General features: G+C 32.8%; 1 protein-coding gene across 1 annotated transcript in view; it reads left to right on the top strand.

The window, feature by feature from the left end:
- The window catches only part of stk10 (serine/threonine kinase 10), an 83,329-nt gene that overhangs the window by 37,692 nt on the left and 30,006 nt on the right, over positions 1 to 15,631 (top strand). Inside the window, 3 exon segments of the mRNA NM_201133.2 lie at positions 2,436 to 2,508; positions 5,294 to 5,488; positions 7,495 to 7,576. Coding sequence (NP_957427.2) covers positions 2,436 to 2,508; positions 5,294 to 5,488; positions 7,495 to 7,576 — 350 coding nt within the window.

The raw sequence follows: 15,631 nt of genomic DNA, 5'->3' as shown, positions 1-15,631 counted from the left end.
GCAATTTTGTTGATTGTCTAATTATGATTACTATAAAACTGTCTTGAAAGAGAGTTTCATTTGTTTATTATATTTTGCATGAACTGTTACATTAAAAGGTTGTCTACTTAGACACGGAGCTTAAGTGTGACCTTTGGTTGAGCGTCTTGTGTTTGTGCCATTGCAGGATTTTTTACTAATTCTTTTGACCTCTCTCACCCTTACAAACACACACACACTGAGTCTACATTTCTCTGAAACCTTTAGATTGAATCGGACGGGTTGTGCTGTAAAGTGCCACAGTTTGCCAATGACTGATTTCTGATATTTCATTCCACTTCTCTGCTCCATTCTCACTGGCTTTACTAATGCAATGCGAGAAGGATTCCCTCTGAATGCTGCTTAACATGTGACTGAATGTGGCTTTATTATGTGCTGGTTAATGCTTCTCCAGAATGTCAGGCCAAGAGATACTAGAGTGTTTGGCCTTTACAGCTTCCTGTGAGAGAAAATACTTCAGCTTCAAATACTCACTTAAACAGCTTTATAGGGTCTCACACAGTTGAAGGCTCAATTATTAGCCTTTAAGGTGTTTATTGTTCTTTCAAATATTTTCCAAATAATGTTTAACAGAGCAAGGCATTTTTCACAGTATTTCCTAAAATATTTTTTCTTCTGGAGAAAGTCTTATTTGTTTTATTTCGGATATATTTTTATTTCATTAAAGATTAAAATTTTTTTAAAGCCATTTTAAGATCAATATTATTAGCCCACTTAAGCAGTTTTTTAATTGGCTACAGAACAAACCACTGTTATACAATAAGTTGCCTAATTATCCTTACTTGCCTAATTAACCTGGTTAAGCCTTTTAATGTCACTCTAAGCTGAATACAAGTATGTTGACAAATATCTAGTAGAGTTGTATGTACTGTCATGACAAAGATAAAATAAATCATTTATTAAAACCATTATGTTTAGAAATGTGTTGGATAAATCTTCTTTCCATTAAAAAGAAATTGTGGGAAAAAAAACTGTACATGAGGGCTAATAATTCAGGAGGGCTAAAAGTTCAAGAGGGCTAAAAGTTCAAGAGGGCTAATAATTCAGGAGGGCTAATAATTCAGGAGAGGGCTAATAATTCAGGAGGGCTAATAATTCAGGAGGGCTAATAATTCAGGAGAGGGCTAATAATTCAGGAGGGCTAATAATTCAGGAGGGCTCATAATTCAGGAGGGCTAATAATTCATAAGGGCTAATAATTCAAGAGGGCTAATAATTCATAAGGGCTAATAATTCAGGAGGGCTAATAATTCAGGAGAGGGCTAATAATTCAGGAGAGGGCTAATAATTCAGGAGGGCTAATAATTCAGGATGGCTAATAATACAGGAGGGCTAATAATTCATAAGGGCTAATAATTCAGGAGGGCTCATAATTCAGGAGGGCTAATAATTCAGGAGGGCTCATAATTCAGGAGGGCTCATAATTCAGGATGGCTAATAATTCATAAGGGCTCATAATTCAGGAGGGCTAATAATTCATAAGGGCTAATAATTCAGGAGGGCTAATATATCAGGAGGGCTAGTATTCAGGAGGGCTAATAATTCAGGAGGGCTAATAATTCAGGAGGGCTCATAATTCAGGAGGGCTCATAATTCAGGAGGGCTAATATATCAGGAGGGCTAGTAATTCAGGATGGCTAATATATCAGGAGGGCTAATATATCAGGAGGGCTAGTAATTCAGGAGGGCTAATATATCAGGAGGGCTAATATATCAGGAGGGCTAATATATCAGGAGGGCTAATATATCAGGAAGGCTAATATATCAGGAGGGCTAGTAATTCAGGATGGCTAATATATCAGGAGGGCTAATATATCAGGAGGGCTAATATATCAGGAGGGCTCATAATTCAGGAGGGCTCATAATTCAGGAGGGCTAATAATTCAGGAGGGCTAATATATCAGGAGGGCTAATAATTCTGATTTCGACAGTATGTTATAACGAACACATTAATATCTATGCAAGCCCTGCATTTGCTAGATAAACCAAACGGTAATTCTCCTTTATTCAATATCTCATTAAAATCTGCTGCAAAAAGCAGTGAATTAATGAGTGGATTAATTCAACTAAACACATGCACATTTTACACTTAAACAATGACTTTTGCTGTTTGTTTAAGCTATGTATTTAAAATAAGTTGAAACAACACAATTCTTAAGTTTTTTTTGGGAACAACTTAATTGTTTTAAGTTTAGTCCACTTAAATTTGTAAAAAAAAAAAAAATTACGTTAACTTGAACATTGTGTGGAACCCAGCATTTTTTATTTTACAGCGTATAGATTTTTAGTATCTGTAATCTGTAAAATGTGTAATTACAGGTACAGTAATGTTGATGAAATTTAATATACATTCCACAACTATTATTAATAATAACTGTTATTCTGCTTTTTGTCAGCGGATTTTGGAGTTTCTGCCAAAAACACCAAAACCCTCCAAAGACGAGACTCTTTTATTGGGACGCCTTATTGGTAAGTGCTATATATAAAACAAACTCTCCATTAAATGGAACTTGGGAAACATAAAAAAAAAATTACATTTTCAAATAATAATGTTAAATTTCCCTACAAAAAAAAACAAACAAACATAGCTGAGCGAAAAGATCTTATTCTATCAAAATGTTAGTTTACTCACTTTATAGGAGCACAAAATAAATACCAACATAGTCAAGACTAAACATTTAAGAAGCGCTAATTAAACATCAATGCTTCAATGCATGATTTCAACCACAAATCTAATTTACCTCATTAATATTAAAATTTACATCATCAATTTTCATTATATTATTGAAAATGACATGTTTGGTGTTTAAGGTTTTGCATAGAGAGTGATAGAGAACTGATATCCTACAGAAGCTCTAAACAATCATTAACTAGAGTACAGATTAAATGTCCTAATATAAAGTGTCTGTCCTACCTTTGTCCTTCTTTTGAGTATACACAAGGGTAGCTAAATTAGTGTCTCTGTGTATCTATAAACATTCTATAATTAGCTGACACTTATTTTGTTTGTCACTGGGTAAATATATTAGTACATTTTAAGCAGGGCAATGTTTTAAGCTTCCCTCAAAAAAAAAAAAAAAAAAAACATTTAATATTTTGCCTGTTTACATGGCATTTTTGTTTTTGGGACTAAAACAGATACATTTGTCAGTATATTTTGACAAAATATATTTTGACTCTGCATTGATCATGGTGGATGCACAAATATAGTTACACCAAGATTAAAACATGAAAGAACAGTAAGGAGGTTTGCTGAAAGAAACTTGCTGAAATGTACTGTATCTATGTCATCAGCTTTACCGTGTAAAGATGTCAAATTTTATGTTTATAATTTATATAGTCACATATAAAATAATTCTGTAAACAATACTAAGAAATACAGTTCTATTTATATTCTATTTTTGTTACTAAGAAGCAATGATTTAAATATAAATATTACACATTCTTAACCATCTATTATGTTTCATTGTTCCACTGTGGAAATGACAATATATAAATTTTGATGTCTCTCATATTTTGTTCAAAAGCAACATTGGTATGGAATAGTGTAGAATGTTTTATAATAATTTATTTATTTAGTGTTTGTCTTATTCAAAATACATTTTTTTAACTTTTTTTTTCAAAAAGTAACGCAGCAGTTACGAGTAACAAGTAAAAGGGTAACACTTTACAATAAGGTTAATTAGTTAATGCATTTACTAACATGAACTAATCATGAACAACACATGTACAGCATTTATTAATCACAATTGAACATTTACTAATGCATTATTAACATTCAAGTCCATGCTTGTTAACATTAGTTAATGCACCGTGAGTTAACTTGAACTAACAATGAACAACTGTATTTTCATTAACTAATGTTAACTAACATGAACAAATACAGTAGTAAATGTATGGTTTGTTGTTTGTTTATGTTAGTAAATGCCTTAAATAACATTAACTAATGAACCTTATTGTAAAGTGTGACCGGTAAAAGTAACGAGAAGTAACTCGTAGCTATAATTAGTTACTTTCATGACAATGTAATCCAGTTACTAGCTCAGTTACTTTTTGTGATAAGTTGTAACTATAATTAGTTACGTTTATAACAATGTAATCCAGTTACTAACCCAGTTACTTTTTTTGAGAAGTAAATAGTAACTATAGTCACTTGTATAACAATGTAATTTAGTTAACTCAGTTAATATTTGTGAGAAGTAACTGGTAACTATAATTAGTTACTTTTATAGTAACGTAATTTATGTACTGCATAACTATTTATGAGACGTAACTAATAAACATAAATAGTTACGTTTATAGCAATTTATTTCAGTTACTAACTCAGTTACTATTTTCAAGAAGCAACTAGCTTGCGCTTCATTCCGCTCCATTTCGACTATGATGAAATGTATTTTGTTTAAAGAATTGTTTTGTGCATGATTTTTTTGTTCGAAATAAATGAATCAAAACAAAAATCACATCAAATTTGTGAGAACTAGTAGCTATAATTAGTTACTTTTACAACAGTTTAATTCAGTTACTAACTCAGTTATTATTTGTGAGATGTAACTAGTAACTATAATTAGTTACACTACTAACAATGTAATCTAGTTATTAACTCAGTTACTTTTTTTGAGAAGTAAATAGTAACTATAATTAGTTACGCTTATAACAATGTAATCCAGTTACTAAGTTACTTTTTGTGAGAAGTAACTAGCTTGTACTTCATCCGGCTCCATTTCAATGATTTTCTTTGTTGTAAATAATTAAATAAAATCCAAAATCAAATTTGCGAGAAGTACTTATTAACTATAATTAGTTACTTTTATAACAGTTTAATCCAGTTACTAACTCAGTTACTATATGAGAGAAGTAACTATAACTACTTTATAACAATGTTATCCATTTACTGAGTTACTATTTCTGAAAAGTAAATAGTAGCTATAATTAATTACTTTTATAACTCAGAGTGTTTCTCTTGTTTCTAGTCTAAATATCTAAAAATTCCTAAATCAAGAAGGTTTTTTTTTTTTTAAAGAAGCAACATAATGTAAAGCAAAAACATGATTATTTTGCTTGTTTGAAGGAAAACTTACTACATTTTACCTATTTCTTAAAACAAGGCAAAAAAATTTTCTTGTCTAGAAAATGCTTCTTGATTTTAAGAATTTTGTATTAGAAACAAGACAAAAACATCATTTTTACACCTTTTAAATTTTTTTTATTTATTCTGTTCCTGCTGTTCCTGCTCTAAATCATCTTGTATTTTCAGGATGGCTCCAGAGGTTGTGATGTGTGAGACCATGAAGGATGCTCCATACGACTACAAGGCTGACATCTGGTCACTGGGCATCACGCTGATAGAGCTGGCGCAGATAGAGCCGCCACACCATGAGCTCAACCCCATGAGGGTCCTGCTAAAAATCGCCAAGTCTGAGCCGCCCGGCTTAGATCAGCCTTCCAAGTGGTAAGCCACAAAATTCAATGGGCTTGGTAGTGACTGCTCAGTATTTAAGTCATTACTGTGAAATTTCTCAAAAACACGAGCTGATCTCAGAGCATAGCTGTGGCTTGTTTTTGTTTGATTTATAGCTTTCGACATTTCTATAACTGAATGTTGACAAGGAGCGGCCATTTAAAGGAATAGTTCACCCAAAAATAAACATTTACTCACTATATACTCTCCCTCATTGGTTTTAAACCCTTACGATTTTCTTTTTTTCTGTTGAACACAAAAGATGATGTTTTAAAGAAAGCTTTTGACTTTCATAGTAGGAAAATCTAATACTATGTAAGTAAGAACAAACCAGATTTTTCCAAGCAAATTCTTTCCACCTCCACGGAGAGGTAATTGTATGTTGTATCTTACAGGCAGAAAGCCATTTTTCAATTGGAATTTCTTCAATCGCTAATTCTCTTTTCCATTTCTGCCTAATGTAGTTTGTGAAATCTTTTCTATTTTCCCTAAGGGCTTGGTACAGGGTTCTTACGGGTGCTTGAAATCCTGGAAATGCTTGATTTTTAATATAATGTTTTCAAGGTTAGAAAAGTGCTTGGATTTTTGACAAAGTGCTTGAACCTGTTTGAATTTGAAATTGCAGGGTTTAAAATTGTGACCGTTTTGTTTGCAAATGCGCACAATTTTATCTATGACCTCAAAATATATTTGGGAGCATATGTGCGAGTGCATAAAATGTTGTCGTGCGACCAGTTTTCATTGCAAAATGTTCACCGCATGCGCGTATTTATAATAATATGCCAAAACAATCTGAATTTGAATTGTGTTAAATTGAATTATTAACAATTGTAAGTTAATAAAACTGATTATATGCTATTGAAATGTTTTGAATTTGAATTTCTTAACTTGATTATTGAACATCTGAAATTTAAGACAACTTAATTTTTTAAGGCAGATTTTTATAGACATATTTTCAAACTTCAGATTTTTTTTGGTTCTGAATTCAAAGACTGCAGATATTGGGTATGTAGATAGCTGCAGATAACTGTATAAATACAGTTTTAAGATTTTAAGAAGTCAAATGAACACAATTCAAATTCTGATTGTTTTGGCATACTATTAGCTTCATGCGTATTTAGGAGACATTCACCTAGACTGCATCTTTGCATCTGAAACACCAATCCAACGACTTTAAAAAGAATAGCAATGCACATGAAATATCATGGACGACTGGTCATGAACGTTTGGTTCTACACCCAAACTAAATCTGACTGTGAGCTCATTTCGAGATATCAACTTTAGGTAGAAAGAGACCAAACTTAAAAACATACTTCCAATACTTTTAGTATCCAATAACTGAACTTTATTTATTTATATTTATATATATATATATATATATATATATATATATATATATATATATATATATATATATATATATACTTTTTTTGTTTTTTTTGGTGAACTCTCAATAAATCTATGCTCTAAAGTATTCAACAATTTAAGTTGAAATATCATATTGTGTTTTTTAAAATGGCACAATGGATTTAAATGTATATACAACATATATAAACGTAATTAGCCGTGGTTGTTAGGTGCTAGAAAAGCATACAAATGCACCTTGAAAATGCTTGAAAAGTGCTGGAATTTGAAGTTGGAAAAGGTGCAAGAAACCTGTTGGTAGAAAGAAGAAATTATTTTACAATTATTTGTTGTATAATAATCTATAATCAGTTTTTTTTATTCAGTTCTGATAGCGATTCCTATGTAGAAGAATCACTTACTGCCCTCCATCTGAGTTTCCCACATCATTAATGACGCCATGTGAAAACAGCCTATTCGTACAAGTACTTTACATCCAAAGTCAAATCTAACTGGGCGCAACGAACGGTGCAGAACGTACAATCCATTCGCAATGGACGCGCATCATTGTGGTATTCATATTTAGAGGAAAACTGGGAGTGAATGATGTGAGTAAATGAAAGCGAATGGTTCAAGTGTTTTGTGTATTTCAGGTCAATGGATTTTAATGATTTCCTGAAAAAAGCCTTGGACAGACACCCTGAGACCAGGCCAACCGCTGCTCAGCTTCTAGAGGTAAGGATTTTCACACATACACTATACGTCACTGGTCCATACTGCTCTATACTGCTGTTTAACCCTTGTGTGCTGATGGGGATGTTTACATCCACTCTGGAGAGATTTTGAGTCTTAACGGGGCCACAGCTTTCTCTGTTTCAGCAAATGGATGATATTTGCTGATCAATCTCATTTTCACACATATTTTGGGAAAATGCTTTCTTGAAAATGTTCAAAAACTCAACAATACACTCTGGGCAAATTGACCACCCTTTCATTATGTTGGGGGCTGTTTTTGCCCCATTGACTTCCATTATAATGACTTCTTTTTATAGCATAGTTTGCATTCTTGATTGTTGCTGGTTTTCCCTTATGGAAAGAGGTACAGTTTGTCATGTTTACTGTTGATCATCAGTTGCAGTGCAAAAAAAAAAAAAAAAGCATAGTTTCTGCCTTCTATAAGGTGTGTGTGTGAGAGAGACCTTTGCGCATTTATCCTGATAAGTTTGAGAAAATCTAAATAAGCAGCTCAGCTTTCAGAATATAGTAAATATAGTAAGTGTATTTATGCACACACACTATAATCCGCTGTTTTACTCCACAGAACTCCATATACAGTAGTGTAAAACCCAGAAACTAAGCTTTCCTTTTTCTAAATAGGCCTATCTTAAGGGTTAATGCTGCCAACTGATGATCAACAGTAACAATAACACATTTGACCTCTTCCCTACAGGGGAAACCACGAACAATCAAGAAAGAATGATTATAAGGTCTCATGACTTTAAAAAATCAAAAAATGTCATAATAATAGAAGTCAATGGGGCACAAACAGCCCCCAACATAAGGAAAGGGTTGTCAATCTGAACAGCATACAAGAGTTAACACAAAAGCATAGAAAGAACCATAGTAAACCCCAGGATGTCTTATCAAGGGATTCATGCTTCCTGTCCAGCTAGATTAAGGGGATTACAGCAATTTGCATTCTTCCTACAGGAACTTTCTTCAACTCCACCCTGAAATGAGGAACTGAAATGATCATGTAAATGTGCTGCTTTTAAGGCAGGAGCAGAATAGTCCTCAATTAATTTCCTTAATTATCTCTCACTGAGCAGTAAGACACATTTCGAGTTAACTAGTATAAAAAAAAAAAATAAAGACTGGAATTATTGTGTTGTTCGTTGTTCATGTTAGGAAGTCAAATAACTGCTGTAAAACCGCTTTAGGATAAAATAACTAAGGTTCCCATGTTTTATTATTGTTTTTAGGCAACACAGTAGCAACATTTAATATTAGAATAGTTAAAAAAAATTATATTTGCATTGTAAAAATTTAGTGGAATACACTTGATTTTCAAACACAGAAAATTAAACGATAATAATAATAATAATATTAATAATAATGATCACAATAATTACAATAACAACAACAACAATAACTATAACAATAACAACAACATCAACAACAATAATAAAATTGTTACCGACAATAAAAATAACAACAACAGCAATAATCATAATAATAATAATAATAAAAATAATAATAATGATAATAAGAAAAAGAATGAAATAATAATAATAATAATAATAATAATGCTGTTAATAATAATAATAATAATAATAATAATGATAATTGTTATAAAATAATGTTAGCAATAATAATAATTATTATTATAAAATCAATAATGTTAATAATATGAATGTCAATAATATTGATGCTAATAATAATAATAATAATAATAATAATAATAATTATTATTATTATTATAAAAATATTGTTAACAATAATAATTACAATGATAGTAATAACTATAACAACAATAATAATGTTAATAATAATGTTAATGGTAATAATAATAATGATAATGATGATGATAAGAAAATAATTATAATAATAGTAATAAAAATCATGTTAATAATAATAATAATAATAATAATAATAATAATTATAATAATAACAACAATAATAATAATAGTAATGTTAATAATAATAATGTTAATGATGATAAGAATAATAATATTAATAAATTAATAATGGTAATAATAATAATAATAATAATAATAACAATGGTAACAAAATTAGTAACAATAACATTAATGATAATGAAAACAAACAATAAAAATGAAAGCCCTAAAAGAAATTTATTTAAAAAACAAACAGAGATTTGTCAGAAATATTATGGAAAAAAAATTCACATGTTATTCAAACTCAAGCCAAACAAACATTCAATAAATAAGTTTAAAAACAGCCGTAAAGTTCAATGTTTTGGACATGTGCACAGCAGCTACTGCATATAAAGTTACTACAACGCATGTTCTGATAGCACTCTCTCTTCTGGCCGTTTCATATTACATATTCATTTAACGCTCTGCTGCATATAAAGCAGACAGGTGGCTGTCGGGCTGAAGGTGACATTGATATGCTCTACATGCTATTTAATGAAGAACCGTCTGCTTTGTTCGTATCATTGTATTGCTCTGAGTGCCACGTTACCTCAATGCTTTTATCTGGGATGTCTAAAATAATCCTTGAATTCAAGAGAGCTTTAATTACAGATACGCAGAAATCCTTGACTCTAATTATTACAATACAGTTTGTAAAGCAATATTTTCATTTTTTTTAGTATATATATTTACCAAACAAATGGGTATAATTGGATTTGCATTGTAAACCTTAAATAAAAGTAAAAAAAAATTTTTTTAAAATATTTTTTATTTAATGTTTTAGGCTAATCAGCAGATCTTTTTACATTGATTAAAAAATGCAAAAATTGCAGTAAAAGCAAAAATGTCACTGAATTTATCTGGTTCAGGGGGAAGATGCTAATGGTCTAATCCGATTGAATGATTTATGCTAAGCTAAGCTAAAAGTGCATCCGTCAGACCCGGAGATAGATTCAAAAATGGTAAAATTCAACTATTTTTTTTAATACAATTTTTAAAATTGGATTAGCCTATTAGCATCCTGCTCAAAACTTTCAAGAAAGAGATTTGATAATTTTTGGTAACACATTGCTGTTACCTATTTTCAGGTGATTCGTAATATCATTGTGTCTTGTATGGCAACAAAGTTCCTTGATTATTACACCAGAATAAGAGTTTAGTTCCTAACCATATCAGCCTAGAAAATAGCAACTTTTCCATCAGTCTAAGTACACGACAAAACTACAGAAGAGTTGTTCCTGTTCTTTTTTTGAGCAAGATGCTAATGGTCTAATCCGATTTAATGATTTATGCTAAGGTAAGCTAAAAACGCTCCCGTCAGACCCGGAGATAGATTTAAAGACGCTAAAACTCAACTATTTAACTCCAGGGTAGCAACAAAATGAGTCTTTCCCCCTCCAAACATGGAGTGGTCCTTTAAATTTGAGTTTGGAAAAGGTGTAAACATGAATCATGAAAATTAGCGCACAAGTGGCAACTTGGCATAACTTTTGTTTAATTGCAGCAGTTTTGTTTTGTTCCATGCAACAGAAATGCGTGTTAGAAGCCTTTACGTTTAATTAACTGTGACCAATTAAAGCGCAGTTACTAGTGAAATCGGCTAATCGTTGCATCCCTATTGAAGATATCAATGCATAATACAAAAGACCTTTTCTACAAACAAATCCAAAGCCACTCGATTATGGTGACTCACGCTCTGCGCAGCTTTCCATTGCAGCTCGTGCTGTATTGAACAGATGCACATCACTTCATAACTACAGCAGACGTTTTTCGACTGAACTAAATTTATTTTTTATGTCTTGGTCACACTATTTGGAGGGCGGGAACAGATTGTCCCAGGGGCCGGGTTGAATTGAATAGCCATGCTCTAATGATGTAATACAGAGGAGTTCAATAGGAAACTTATCAGATGTCTTTTTTGAAAGGTTTGAGCAAGATGCTAACGGTCTAACCCGATTCAATGATTTGTGCTAAGCTAAGCTAAATGTGCTCCCACCAGGACTAGGTAATTGTTAAATGCATTCAAAAGCCCATCTCTTTATCTTTAGGGGAGCAATAAAATGTGCCTTGTTCCCAAAAAAGAAAGCGGAGTGTTGCTTTAAATTTGACTTTGCAAAAGGTGTAAGGTGTAAATGTATCACGTGAATCGAGACGCAGTGTTTTTTTCCCCCACTGGCTGAAGCATTTTTTTTCTTGACTGTCAGTAAGTCGCGGTCATCGCTGAAGGTAATTGATATTGCTGGCTGTATGTTTTTAACGCTTGACTCGCTCTCACATATACGCTCGGCAGCTGGGACACTTCAATTAAACAAGGTGCAACTCAGCTGAATAATAGATGAGAGCAGCGTTTCTCTCCATTACGCCGCTGCTTTCACAGTTCACTTCAAGTCCCCAGTACCCGGACACAAATCTAACTCAGCTCCTCGCCTAATTAAAACCTCTGACTCTGCGGAGAACATTTATTTTGTTTATTATTTTCTCTATTTAATGATCTGCCTGTTTTGCTGATTGCGATTGTATTTCAGATGGATTAACATGCTAACAGAAGGTCAAACGCAGGCATTTTCATCCAAACCACATGGCGTTATCGTATTTGTAAGGAAAAATTGATAACAGACTCGCAGTGTGTTAATAACTCTGTATTAGTAAATGTTGACCTATGATTAATAAATGCTCTACAAGTAATGTTTATTATTAGTTTATGTCAGTAAATGCATTACTTTTGAGCTAATAAAACCTTATTGTAAAGTGTGACCAGAAAAATAATGCACATGGCGCCGTTGCAGCTCAGTTGTGCATCATTTTCTAATAATTCTTTGGATCGGAGTCATCAGTTTTGCTTTTATTATAGCTGCCACACCTAATGCCGAGTTCAGACTGCGTGATTTTAGCCCCGATTTTGACTCGCCGACAGGTTTTGAGAAATCGCCGACAAATGCCTAAAATCACAGCTCGTGCACGTGAGTGACAATCACACAGTATGAACTATCAAAGACGCGATCTGAGAGAATCGCAGATGAGTCGCCGATGCCTGCGAGATATTTGGCGTGCTGAATATCTGGAGCTGTCGGCGATTCAAATCATGCCGTGTGAATTGAGTTTTGACTGAAAATAACATCAGCCATCGCTTACAGCCAATGAGAGAGCAGCATTCACTTGCGTTTGTGTATACCTGCTGCAGGCCAGCGGGAGGCTGGGGGAGAAGTTAAAAGCGCTCTTTTTCGGTTTATTTGGACCCACGAAATGGAGGAAAAACTAGTGGAGGTTTGACAGGACTCAGGAGCAACCGTGTCTGTTTGACGTTTCATACAGAAAGAAATTAGTTTATTATCAACGTTGAGGAGAAATGGCTAATTCCCTTTAAACCCAGGTGAGCAAATATGTACATGTTCTACCCCATTAAAGGTTTCTTTCTCATTATGTAGTTAAGAACAAAAGATATACTATGGGCTTTTCGGCTGTGAGACGTAGTTTGGACGAAGTTGTCGGCGATTCATCCTATAGTAAAGTCATGCAATGTGAAAGTCCCTGTCGCCGATCCATCTTGCAGTGTAAACAAAGCAGCGATGAAACGCTAGCCCAGATAGTCAAGCAGTGTGAAAACATCTGTGACACGACTACTTTAAAAATCATGCAATCTGAACTCGGCATAAGGTCACCCCTGTTAAGGGCCTTTTATTTCATGTAAACAATATTTATTTCACAATGTAGTTATTTAGACAAGTAGTTTTTCCAGTTCCAGTGTCAAGTCAGTAATCCAAAACAGATCATGTAAATCAAAGTTGACCTCAGATTGCTGAGCGGATCATATGTCAAGTGCTTCAATCAGGGATTTCCCACTGGGCGATATGTTTAGCGTTATGCCACGTCTATGGCAACTTGAGGTATTATGTTTACACCAGACGTGCGAATAAATAAATATTAATATATAGGTGCAAGAACATTTTAAGTGTACTCGCTTCATTTGTGCGTCTAATCCACTTCACAGTAGAAGCAGATTCACGTCATGGGCAGGGCTTCTGTCTGCTTGGTGACTCTAGCTTTGTTGCTAAATGGCTGACATTGATTTTACAGAGAAAGTAGCTGTGTTTATTTGCTTTATGAAGGCTGAAAAACAGCGTAGATTCGTTCGGCGCCATGTCGGAGTCCACTAGATCCTTTCAGAGGTGCAGCCAGCTCTGGGAGTTGATCAGCTCCTCCAGAAACTGTACCTGGATGATGAAAGCTGTCAGCAGTGCTTCAGACTGAGCCGAGCCCAGTTTGATGAGCCTGTGTCGGCAGGAGGATTTCCCCTCGGTATATCAACTGCAGGCACTATGCCATAATCTCTCCCATACTGCAAGTTCCTGTTACTGTTAACGCGGTGCGAATGACCGCTAACTTAAGATTTTACAAATGCAAAGCGCTCAATTCATTCAAATTGTGTCATTCACTACATTCACTCCTGCCTCAGGATGTCTAGGCATTGACTTAACATGTAAATCACCCGCGCTTGATGCTTCATCCATGTCTGGTGTGAACGCACCATGACAAACTCGATGCGCAGATTCCATAAGTGATAATAATGTTACTTAATACTAATTAATTGCGGCAGGAATTTGAACAGCATCCTGACAGCCACTGTTGTGTGAGAGTCTTTAAGTCATGTCTTTTAAAATTCTAAACAGACATTGTTTTTATATATATATAAGTCATAATTATTAGCCCTCCTGTTTATTTACTCCCTAATTTCTGTTTAACAGAGAGCAGATTTTTTTCCACACATTTCTAAACATAATAGTTTTAATAACTCATCTCTAAAATCTGATTTAGTTTATCTTTGCCATGATGACAGTAAATAATATTTTACTAGATATTTTAAGACTCTTCTATGCAGCTTAAAGTGAGATTTAAAGGCTTAACTAGGTTAACTAGGTTAACTAGGCAGGTTAGGGTAATTAGGCAAGTTATTGTATAATGATGGTTTGTTCTGTAGACTATCAAAAAACTATGTAGCTTTAGGTGGCTAATAATATTGTCCTTAAAATGGTGATTAAAAATACCTGAAATAGCTTTTTTTGTAGCCGAAATAAAACAAATAAGACTTTCTCGAGAGGAAAAATTATTATCAGACGTACTGTGAAAATTTCCTTGGTTTGTTTGGGAAAGATTTAAAAAAAAGAAAAAAAAATTAAAAAGGAGTTCTAATAATTCTGACTTCATCTGTATATATATATATATATATATATATATATATATATATATATATATATATATATATATATATATATATATATATATATTACGTTTCTGTCTGTAGGACTAGTTTCTTGTTCATATTTGTTAGTTGTGTCTTGTGTTTTGATTTGTTGTGATTTTTGACTGTGTAGATTTCACCAGTAGAAATCCACAATACACAATTTTTTTCCACAGTACTAGTTACAGATTATACTAGTGTTTAGATATAATAAGTTACAGATTGTTGACCCTGTCATTCCAAATATTTGCTTATGTGAAGGCGAATAAATGAGCAAATAAAAAAAAAATATATTTTTATTTTATATTATATATTTTTATGTACATTTATTTTTATTTATATATATTTTTATTTATTAAATTTTATATATTTTATTTATAAAATATATAATTTGCAAATATATATATATATTTTTTAAATGTAAACGTTTAGATGATTTGTGTATCTGATACAATTTCTAAAGTAATGTCTTCTCTCTCTTTTAGTGTATGTATTTTACAAGAGACCTAATATAGTGTTTTCAATTGATTGAATGTGCATTAATTAAGTTTTTAAGTTTTCAGCTCAAACACACTCAAAATCATTCAGACAAAATCCGTAGATTTTTTTTTTTTTTTTTACAAGAGGGAAAGGTGGTGCACTGGTTTCGTACACAAGTCCAAAGACATGTGGTACAGGTTAATTGGGTAAGCTAAAATTATCCATAGTGTATGTGTGCAAATTAGTGTGTATGGGTGTTTCCCAGTGATGGGTTACAGCTGGAAGAGCATCCGCTGTGTAAACATATGCTGGATAAGTTGGCGGTTCATTCCGCAGTGGCGACCCCAGATTAATAAAGGTACTAAGCCGAAAAGAAAATGAATGAATGAAATGCACTTTAAACCTACCTGGAACTAC

Source organism: Danio rerio, chromosome 21, assembly GCF_049306965.1.
Source record: "Danio rerio strain Tuebingen ecotype United States chromosome 21, GRCz12tu, whole genome shotgun sequence".
In the NCBI taxonomy this organism is placed as follows: domain Eukaryota; kingdom Metazoa; phylum Chordata; class Actinopteri; order Cypriniformes; family Danionidae; genus Danio; species Danio rerio.
This window is presented reverse-complemented; position numbering and strand designations above follow the sequence as displayed.